Raw genomic sequence first — 12,063 nt, 5'->3', positions numbered from 1 at the left:
AATATATCTAACACTTGCATAAAGTATCCTCTTTCAACACCTTCCATTTAATCTTCTTTTAAGATTCATTTAATATAAAACTGTAGATGTGTTTTTAGGTTGCAATAGTAATGGTTCAGAATGACAGCTGATTTGGACACTTTTGTACCAGCTGCACAGTACAAAGACAGGATCTCTACCTCTGTCCTGCCAAGAAGGAGTAAATGGACCCATACAAATGGGCTGTGGTGTCGGCTCTGGAAGCTGATGGAGTTCGGCTGTTCCCAGTGACACCTAGTCAGAGCAAGTGTAAGCAAGCTCCTTCTGCAGGAATCTGAATCAAAGTTTTATTTCTTGTGACAGCTCCCATTTCTCTGGTAAGCTCCCATTGAAGGACAACAAATGTACCCTTGCCTCCCTCTCTCTCCAGTTCTCTGATTAATTGCATTGGCTTGCACACATTTTCACTAGAATAGTATGTGAGGTGTAGTTAACCATCATGATACTTAGGGGATCCCAAAATTCTCTTGGGATAAATAATATCCATGAGATTGCACGCATAGGATCTACAGATATCTTGGGTTTTAATTACATTTAGAGCAAGACAGAAACACACAGTTCAGCTAAAGTGACATAGATCTGGGCACATACAGATGAAAACATTCAGGAGTCTTAGAAACTTTTCTAATAATTACATGAATAATCAGGAAGGGAATATCAGTCATCAGAAGCAGCTAAGTGAGCACAGGACAGGTGATGCGGATTTCATTCAAATGTCTGTCTAATTTCATTCTTGTTGCCTATGCCCTTCTTTGGACCTACCTGTAGATGCCTAGCTGCAAATACCTAAGCCTCAAAGCAGACAAATAGTGCATTATCCGAGTTGATTAACTGGTATCAGAAAGAATTATTCTGCTCGAAGTTAAGCACTTTATACATATTATCTATCAAGTTTTAAAAGAGTAGGTTCATACTTTTGCAACAATGTTACATATATATAAATTATATTGAAATAATAATATTATGCCATTTCAAAACAAGATAACCGTACTGACTCATGAATATGAACATTAATGTTCCACTGACTGTAAGTGTCTTTTGACATACTTTTAAAAATCGCCTACAGAATGTTCTTATGATGGGAATTTCACACTCCTTTCAGGCATTGCAAAAACAGTTGTCAAGGAAACTAATTAGTTCCACAATCATAATTGCAATAATGATTCATATAAAGAAGACCTGATGTTAAATAGTGTAACAGACTTCTTACAACTACTTAGAGGTTATGGGAGAGCACTGAAAGGAAAAAGCCCCTAAATACCTATAAAACTGTGTTCAGAGAAAAATGTTCTATCTATCTTCTGAAACCAAATTAAATAAGTTGCTTTTTACTTGAATGTCTAGAGACCACCTACATTTTCATTTATGCAGGTATATCATGTTTCTCTGAGTTACAGCAGCTGTGGCAATAATATGGAATACTTTAAATAATTATAATAGGTTAAAGTTAGATTGCATTGAAAAATAAGTAAGATTTGTGTTTCAAATATACAAAATTGAAAAATGGCTTATCCCTTCGATTTACCTAAATAAGGTTTTATTTATTTTTCTACTTGATAAATATTTTTATTTCCTTGGACAATAAGCTTTCCTACATTTCTTTTTCCCTTTTCTTTTTTGATCATGTAGTGAAATTTTATTTCTGAATGATGGCAATCACAAGGCACTATCTGTTTAAAAAGAAGTACACAGGACCTACTGAGGCCCTGAATTTCAATCAAGACGCAAATCAACTCTCACTAATGCAATTCAAATGCATAAAACAAACATTTGTACTAGAACTGGATCTGAACCTATTAATGAATTACAAATGCCTATTCCTTTCTATAAATGCAAGTAACGATACTTCTGATATCAAGAAATCACTCTGGAATATTAAAAAATGTTGCAGACATCTTGAGATAACTTCCCTGAAAATATATTTGAAGAAAACTTTCAATAGACAGAAAAATAATTAGTCAGTTATTTCAAACTTTTCCAATAACACAGTAGTCTGACTCATTCAAACTCATTGCCTCTTCACCAATGCTAGTCAGATGCTCAGACTGAAACACAGGTATTGATATGGTTTACATTTTAATATATTGGCCATTATATTTATTTGGCAAGATTTTAATTTGATTCTAATACTCTAATTGTTTAATATATGGCATACAGAAAATACTATGTTAGAGGATTTAGCACCTGATTTTAAAATGGTAATGATGACACTGATCTGATTTGGAATTTATTATTAAAGATAACAGATCATAATTTAGACAAAAAGTTCAAAATCTCTTCCTCATAGCATTTGCTTTATAAAAATTAAAATTGCCCATAATATATCAGAAATTACCATCATATTTTTGGTTTATTCTGAACGAAATAATTTTGCATTGTTGCACCAAAATATAACTTTACGCTGGAAAGCATTAAAATTTGATAAATTACTTACTGAAACACACTCACTCTTAAATACTATACAGTTTTCCTTAAAAAAATTCCAAACCTTCCTATTTACACACTTAAAAATATGAACAACATTTCTATAGATTTCAAAGCTTGTAAATAGGCCTAATAGAAGGCTGTATGCTCACCATGTTAGGGTGAACCAGTAAGATGGTATCTAAACAAGACTATTGGAAGTCTTAACCTCATCAGACACTAAAACAAATACCTTTATTGCATGTGTATCTTGAAGCACATGTACAGATACTTTGAGTTGGACTGAAATCAAGAATTCTAAGTTGCTTACAACAGACAAATAGGCAGTACAAGGCAACTTAAAAATGTATAGCAGGTGTATCTTAAATACTATATTTCTTGTTAACTGTCATCATCTGGGTTGAAGATTCAATGTTTGTTGTGTACTTACAAATGACTGTATTACTAAGAGAAAAGTAGGAAACGGGGTCCCATTTAGGGGTTTGAATCAAGTCTTTTCTGATAATAGAGTATGGGGTCTCAGGCTTTGTCAGTTAAAGACTTCAATTACCTTATGTTCAACTACACGCATTAGTGTACTATAAGTAGCAAACAATTCATAGAGAGAAAACACTCTAAAATTAACTTACCTGTAATAATGTTGGGCTTTGGTGGCATGCTGAATTCATACAATGTTGGTTCAGAATAACCCAGTCTGTTGGCAGCTGTAATTTGTACTTCGTAACCCATGGTCCATTGAAGATGCTCTAAGATGATGTGGTCTTTACTACCCTGCACTTTTTTCTCTAGCCACTGGTCTTCCTTATCTTTCTGCAAAGATGCAAATTTTAGTTTAAATTCTCAAAACCTCTTGTATTATTTGTCTAAACTGTGTGTCTACATGATGCACAAAAAATATGGAGTATCATTTACAGAGGTTATGAACATTCAACTAATCTAATTTTGGAGTTCTGAGTACTGGGGCTTTTTGTAATTTTGACCACTCCTAATCATGTTTCCACAATGCAGATTTAGCGATTTTGCAGGCAATCACTTTTAACCTTTTGGCTTCGATTTATACTTTGCTCAAATACTAATGTTTATCTTGGGGAACAGCAGGATAATTATTTGCAAATGCTGCTAAGAATAAATTCTGGAAAAGGTTTATTTTATATAGATGTTTCAATTACATTTTGATCAATGTTCTTTAAAAGAAACTTGCCATTAAACCCAAACTTGAACTGTTCATGAATGCAAGCTGTCCTTGTATCATACATTAGTTATATAATGAAAACGTACACTAACTGTAGCAATATGTGGTACTATAGTAACATTTTGCAAACCAGGTTGTATGCAACAATATAAACACCTTTGAGAAAGTATGCAGTCCTGTGTCTACACTGGTGAAAGGATACAGGTAAATCATTTAGATGGTGTTCTAGAGAAAAAAAAGTTTCTCATAATTCAGGTAATTATCTAAGACACCTATACAAAGGGAACAAACGAGGACTTCAGTTGCAATCTTAATTCTGGCATTTCATAGATTTGGAGTGCTTACCTTTGCAATCACTCCTTTTAGTGCATAATATATTTAATCATACAAATGAGAATTACAAAATAACTAATAGGTAAAAGGATAAAACAATATGTACTGTCAAACACAAAAGCCATCTTGTTCAAAGGAGTATCAATAACAGCCAGTATGAATCCATGCAGTCCTATTCTTACTAAACACTGAGGTACATTGCAGTGGCAAAAACTGTGGCTGAGAGCCAAATCCTTGCCATCCAACCCATACAGCAACACAGACCCAGTCAGTGGATATAAACTTTCTGGGAAAAAAAACCCAAAACAACAAACCTTCAAATACAGGGAAATATAACTTTTTGCTGCAGACTACTATGCTTCTCAGCAGCTTATATTTAGGCTCTTCGCTGAAGCATCTTGCTCTTGACTGATACAAGTGTCAAAGAAAATAGCATCTAAATTAGACAGTTCAGGGCCCAATCATGCTCCTTATGCCTGGGGTTTTTTTTGTCCCCAGCCTTCAGAAAGTAGAGTGACACACTAAACTCCCTTATATGCACTGCTGCAATAATTTATTTTCTACCAGCGCTGAGCGTGATGTTTTTTCCACACTGACTTCACCTTTTCTTAAACTCTTTCTTGCTTCTTCTGGCATTGGTACTGACACATGATAGTCCTGGGAATGATTAAAATACAGTAAAACACCTTTTCAGGAACATTTGCAGCAAGGTGAAAGTGCCTACTTGGTGCAGCAGTAGACCAATGAAAAACATCAGAACGGTAGTTACATTTATCATGAAAAAAAACTAAACACACTGGAGTAAAAATAGTTTACTCATCATACAGCGAAACTGCTATTTTCTATCAAGGATATTTTCCCCTATCCTCATGGATAATTTCTGTCACAATCATCTGACGTGCCACTGAGTGAATCCACCTATATTTACATTCCACTGAGTGAATCCACTTATATTATCACTATATCAAACTACTTTTACAAAATATAGTTTTGTATAGCACTGCCAAAAAAAAAAAGAATTGATACTGATTGCAATATTCATATGCAAATACTCCTTAGTAATATCAGGAATAGCAATGTTACATACCACCATATTTTAATGGCTGTTTAAGTTGGTGAGGTTTGGGAGGATACACCTAGATTCCAAAGAATACCAACATGAGAGAAGTCAGAAGATCCGTACATGATCTTGGTGTGTGCACATACAACCGTGTGAATATACTGGGGAATTCCAAAGAGGTTCAGAATCACAGAAGGAGAAAAAATATACTGAATTGGAAAACAAAGATTCAGTCTAATATGGTTCCTGCAGGTGGAAAAAACAGCATTGCAAACAGATATATGACTATATTTTGAAAACAAAGTGTAGAATTATATGTGATGAATAGAATGAGCTTAAGATTTGGAAGGAAAACTATACAGATTTCTGTATGAGGCTGCTCTTCTGCAGACATAAGAATAAGTGAAAAGGCAGTTGTTCCACAGTTTGGTCAGGTGAAGAATAATGAAAGCTGAAATGTAACAGGATACCTGCACGCTATGCCAGAGAAGTGACACCCTAAGTTTAGTTGAAAGTGAAGCCAACTGGGTGCATTGAGATAAATGAAACAAAGCCCAAGCCCTGAGCTAAAAGACAACAAAATGTTTTACAAAGAGTGACAAACACAAGTTAGAAGGAAGAAGAATAAAAAAAGTATCTGGAAAGCAAGTTGTCTTCTTCTAAAGACAAACGGATGAAGTCTTCCAGAATACAATCTGCTTTTGGCATCTTAAAGAAAAAAAGAACAGAACAGCAATGTCCTTCATTATAGCTGTTATTTCACATGCATTTTCAAGTACTTTTTGCTAAGTAGAGTTCAGTAATGTGTCCAGATTTATTTTACTATTAGTGTAGAAATGGAAAGAGGGGAACAAGAATACAAGAATACAAAACAAGAGTCTGTCAGTTAGATCTTCCTACAAATCTTCCTGTTTATGCTAATTGGGAGCTTAAGGAGCAGAAAACAGAACTACAAGAGAACACTTCACACCTTATTAGGCTGTTCTATTATAAATATTGCTTAAAATTTATAGAAAACTCTACATATGCACAGTGTTCTACAACAAATGAAAGAAACTTCTAAATCACAATCTACAGCCTAATTTGAGGGGTGAGTTAATATAAATATCTTCAATAATCATTTATTATTAGCAGTTATATCATTAATATCCACCAACAAATGCACATTTTCAGAAACTGCAATCAGATCTGCAACCTCACAGATGAAATTGGTCCTTTATTTCCATTTCATTTTGTTTCATATAATGGGGAAATACTCCTTTACAGAAGGTCACTGATGCTGTGAGCCTAACGAATGACTGGAAATTTCTGGGGATCTTACTGCCCATTTCCATTACTCTTAAGTCTTAGATTCACACTGTCATCTTCCCAATATAAGACTTTGGTTGAAACAAACCTGCCACAATGCCACAGACTAAAAAAACCCCACAAATTATTATTTCTTAATTGTGTGTATTTTGGCTTTAAATATAAGCATTAGCCAAATTTGTCTCAGAAGTGTCTAAGAGCTAGATTTGTAAAACAGCTGAAAGTAACCTAAGCACCTAAATACCCTGAAAAAAAAAAAGAGTAAACAAAGCAGTGTGAAACTCCAGCCTACCATGACTTGGCTGCTTCTCAAAACTGAGGGCACATCTGACAACAGTAGAAGTAAAGCCAATCCACTGTTTAGGCACCTAACCATTTACTAGTCTAGAAAACAACATCTCTCTCTCTAATGGTCATTTTACATTGTACCCAAGATCACATTCTCTGGGAACTCATAAAAAGTGAGCAAAAGTGATTAACCCCCTTCAACCCTTTCCCTTATTCTCCATCCTCCCTAAATTGTTGGACTGAAAGTTCCGCTCAGACTTGTTATTATGGTGGTCCCTGTGATAAAAAAAGGGCAGGAGATGCCACACTATCTTGGAAGCTGGCAGGAAAAAATATCAAGAAATCCTCAGGGAAGACAATCTGATAATTTAAAGCAGTGACTTCACAAGAATCCATTACATTAGGACCATGCTTTGTAATACAGGACAAACATTGAACAAAGCACAATATGGCTGATAACGTACATAGTGTTAAAATGCACAGAAAGTCCAAGGATCTGGCAGGTAAAGTGGAACTTAGAGACGCAAAAACATTTAACTGTTTTATGGTAGGTATCTCAGAGCGGGAGTAAACGAGAAATTATCTCTTTTTAAATGATTCGTATTTACAGAAGTTTGTTCTAGAACCTACATAAAGCAACAAAATGAACACAGTCCTCCATCAACATAGCCAAACAAGAGTGAAGCACATAACATCAATCAAACACTTGTCACTGCCAAAATTCAGAGCTTTAATAGTAATACTGTCACAGCTCAACATGGTGAACAACTTTTAGGCCTGTGAAAACTAGTCGCTCCGCTAACATTTTCTCCAAACATCATTATCGATGTAAAAGGAAAAAATAAATTAAATGCTGTTATTGTTTTTCAAAATAGAATTTTAATCAACTTTTCTTGCTTCTACCTAAAAGTTTATAACCATAAAAAATGGATAATTTATGATTTCATTCTAATTCCAAATTTTTACTGAAACTTGGCATGCCAGGGAAAAATGAAAACAACCCCCTCCCCTTTTTTTTTTCCTAGCTTACTGTTGGCATTCTGTGACCTGAAAGTATAGAAACAGAATTCCCTTTTCCAATCACTAAGAAGCCTATTTCAATACTTGGTTTTTAAGCATTATGAAGTAAATCAGGATATGGTACCAAAATCATAACTGAAGGCTGGGAACAAATCTCGTCAAGATAATAGACTGGTATGTATTTGCAGGGAACAGTGGGCAACATTATGCACCAAGCACAAATTCACAATTGTAACACACGCAGCTACAGAATATCCATCACAGTCAGAATGCACTTGAACAGTAAGCACAAACTTTTGCTTGTGTCTATATGAGTCACGCGTGAGTGATTATTCCTGTGTGGTGATCACACTTTGTTTGCATGCTGTTGCTGGTGCTAAGCTTAACCTGTGTAATACCTTCCAAATGCTGCTTCGTAGCCTGCCTTTCTCTTGCAGGTCTGTGCCTGGCCACCCACCTGCCCTGAGCTGCTGTGGTAGTCTCTCCCCTGTACCCCAAGTGCTCTTTCCTCCTGGCCTTCCTTATCTCCTCACCTTCCCCTTAGTCTGTACAATCTCTTCAACCCTCCCCTCTAGCTTTTAGTTTATTATTATAGTACTTGGTAAATGACATTGCAGATAATAGCCATTTACAAATGCAGTACACACCTCCCCAGTAATTTGCATGCATGAAGCTTAACATCCATTGTGCAACACCAGAACATCATCATGTGTGCCCCAACCAACGTTAATAGCGCCATAAGCAGGAACAACCAAAGGGGAGCTTGAGTCAGTCCCCACTAAAATTACACAGTTACTATGAGAAATGTGGTTGGGGGCTCACCTCCTGCATCGGACAGGATGCTTGTCTAGGGAATCCCCATCACCGCTCTTCCCAGCTGGCTACTGGGGAGCAGTTTTCCCTTCTCTTTCTCTCTCTCCTCCTATTCTTTCCTAAGGTAACTTTGAAGTCAAGGTATGCCATCAGCTTCAGACTCCATCAGTGAAGCTTTGTAAGCCTCTCTTGACTTTGTGCAACAGCATGAATCAATTTGAGGCTGCTACTCATAAAAATTGCACAGTACCTACTTCTCTGGAATACAGAACAAAATGTGAAGCTTCTTATTATCTGATTATAGTTAGTAAGTCCTGCCCATAATATGAATAAACTGATGTTAGGAAAGCAATATATGACAGAATGAAACACAGAAAAACAAAACTTACCAATTGCCCTAAACCAGGCTATAATATTGCTATAATATGTTAAAGGCTGTCCTTCTCCCAGTTTAAAAAAACAAACAAACAAACAAACCTGTATAAAACTTAAATATGAGGGAACTGACTCTTAATAAGACATAAGCTGCTATGAAACACAAAGAAAAAGCCACTAATGTATAGCTTGTTATCTAATATGCTCTTTAAACATGCAAGCAAATACATTGGTCCAGGTGCTAATAATGAGGCTGGCAAGAGTTATAGGAGAGCTAATTAAATATGACCAATGGGGAAGATGATAGAAGAGAAGCAGTCAACAGATAATTAAGAACTTTAAATAGCATCCATTCATTCTGATTAAAACACCAAAAAATTATTGTGCTTTTTTGTTGTAGGAAGGCCTTTAATTTAGTCAAATTGCTTTTTCAATTTGAAGCTTAAGGAGTTATGGATTTGAGGTCCAAGTAAAAGCTATCTTCTTCAGTAACCTATTAAGTTTCCAGTTCCTGCTTAAACTGTACATTTATCTTTCAACAATACACATGAAAAGTGATCTTTTATACTATAATATTGTACCTTAGTCAAAACACTAGATCAAAATCAGGTTTCCAAAAATACTCAGGATAGATCCAAAATCATTTAGCTTGCTTAAATCACAGAAACAGATTAAATTCCATATACTGCATGCATATGTTATATCCAAATGGTTTATTTTCTTATCTTCTCAATTATAAATACTTAGAGGCATTGTAATCTAACTAGGAAGGTCAATCCCACGAAACTGCATTGTATCTTGTAGTGCATATTTTACTACCCTCTCTCTTCTTTACAATTACTTTTCTTTTATGCCAACTGTACTCACTGGACTGAAAGTCATTTAAGAAGGTCAATTAAGATTTAGGGATCAGTGATATCAGAATAACTGCTGGTTATAGCAGCAGTAGCCCTCAGGCTACTCTTAAAAACTCCACCAAAGTTTTCTCAATTGATTTGGAGCTACCAATCTTCTTTGGTCATACTTAGCTTAGGAAAATCATTTTACATGCCAGGTTTAGCACTTGGATAATCCCAGAAATATCATCAAAAAGTTACATTATAGGAAACAGCAGGAAATGTGACAAAAACTATTACAAAATAAGGAATTGGCTTTTCTTTTTTGGGAACACTAAAACAGGTTCTGCATTTAATTTCTCAAATATTGTTTATTTCTGTTAAATACAGTCCTCACTATCTTCCGTTTAACATGTCTAAATATCTGGTGTTACATTCCCAATCTCTTTTAGACTGTCGAAATGGACATGTAAATCTGCTATTGCACTCTGGTAAAATGTCTTTTTACCGGGTCTAGTCAGATAAAAGTAGTATAAATTTCCTAAAAGAATACAAAGAAGTTATTAGAAAATGCACACGTTTTAATTAAATTCATTGCTCTCGACAGCTGTATAGTTACTTCTTCAACCCAATCATTTCTAAACATAGTATATCAGGAAAGAAAGGATATTTTAGCTACTTTAATAATTAAAAAAAAAAACACAATTTTTTTTCATAGAAAAAGAAATTACACATTGCAGAAGAGCCTGTTTTTTAAGCTTGCCAGATTTGGTGAGAACACCAAATCAGACTCTAGCTGACAGAAGACCAATAAACTCTGCACGATGGTTGTTAAAGAACTGATATGTACACTGACACTCATGAAAGTCCTAACAATTTGTCAATTATTTGGCTTTTTTAAGCTGACCCTTGGAATCTAGGAAGATAGAAAATATGAAATATGATCAGATAATTAATCTCATTTAAAATTAACATGGAGCACTGGAATATAGCTTTCTATCTCCAGGATGCTATCTATCTATACAGATGCATTTGTAACAGGTTAATAATTTTCTGTTCAAACAACCCTTAATTATGTAACTTTAATGTCTGCTAATTTACTGCACTTTTGAGAGCTGAACATGAATGTTCTTCATTTACCATGTAAAAAACCAGAGAATATAGTTTTCTTGTTAGAATGAACTTTCAGTTATGCATTTAGGAAGAGCAGGGTGCCTTCCTTTCTTTTTTTTTTTTTTTTTTTAATAATCCGGCATTAGCTACATAGTCACACGAGAAAACATATTATACTAAACCTTTTTTTCTTTTTGTAGTATGCAAACCATTTTGTTACATTTCAAATCATATCAACACTCTTCTCTACATTAAAAGCAGATATTACTAAGCAAAACCAACCTATTTTGATTAACTGAAATACTTACACTTCTGTATTTGACAATATATTCCAAAATGGGGGCACCTCCATCATCTTGTTTAGTTATGCTAAGTTTAAAACTCTTGCCACTTCCTGGTTGTCCATGAATTGAAGGGGGGCTTGGCTCCCCTAAACAAGGGAAAAAACAGTAGATAATAATAATTCAGCAATAAGATAAGTCTTAAATTGCAGCTGGGAGCTTGTCCACAAGATTTTTAATCAAAATCTTTAAAATCAACATGATCCTTCCAAGCACTGCAGAACATCCTTAATAAGGGTGTTAAATATTTTGCTTAAAATATGTTCTAATATAGATTAATTCTCTCACACAAGGAAACAAAATTATGTCAAGTATGAAAGAAGTATTTGTTTCTTTGAGACTTTGTGACTTTTGACACTTTCAAATGTCATTTAATTCAGAAATAATTTAGCCATCAATTCAGCAAGGCTGGTGAGCTGCTAGTCACACTGGAGTTTAAGAGTAACACTATCTTACAGGAAAGCAACCTTACGCATAAGATTTAATCCCATGTACGAGATCTAAATTGTAAAAACAGATATTAGCTAACTTATCTCTTCGATAAATGTGCCAAGGCAAAATTAGATACTTTTAGAGTAGTCTATATTAAGAATAAATATAAAGAATAAGATTTCCAATAGCAAAAACAATTTTCTCTGTAATGAAAGGATAACAATAACCTTAAATGTACAATTGAAGTGTTAATATCCAGCTTAAGCCACTTTTCTAATGGAAATTTACAGACCAATTATCATTTCTATACACAATGCCTATTATAAAGTTTTAGATCAGATCCTAAATGAACATGTGCTGTCATACTGAAGTGTCTTATCTTCAAAATTTCTGTACATTTGCATTCACCCAGAGAGCTACAGTTCCTTTAGAAATATTTGTAATATTTGTGTTTATCCCTTATCACAGTAAAGATAAATTGACTTAGAT

The 12,063-nt window shown here is 34.6% G+C and overlaps 1 protein-coding gene across 1 annotated transcript in view; it reads right to left on the bottom strand.

The window, feature by feature from the left end:
* The window catches only part of NCAM2 (neural cell adhesion molecule 2), a 330,359-nt gene that overhangs the window by 37,643 nt on the left and 280,653 nt on the right, over nucleotides 1-12,063 (bottom strand). The window contains exons 14-15 of the mRNA XM_076352315.1: nucleotides 11,110-11,231; nucleotides 3,093-3,273 (exon numbers count right to left, since the gene is read on the bottom strand). Coding sequence (XP_076208430.1) covers nucleotides 3,093-3,273; nucleotides 11,110-11,231 — 303 coding nt within the window. The remainder of the gene's footprint in view (nucleotides 1-3,092; nucleotides 3,274-11,109; nucleotides 11,232-12,063) is intronic.

Source organism: Aptenodytes patagonicus, chromosome 1 (assembly GCF_965638725.1).
Source record: "Aptenodytes patagonicus chromosome 1, bAptPat1.pri.cur, whole genome shotgun sequence".
Classification (NCBI taxonomy): Eukaryota; Metazoa; Chordata; class Aves; order Sphenisciformes; family Spheniscidae; genus Aptenodytes; species Aptenodytes patagonicus.
This window is presented reverse-complemented; position numbering and strand designations above follow the sequence as displayed.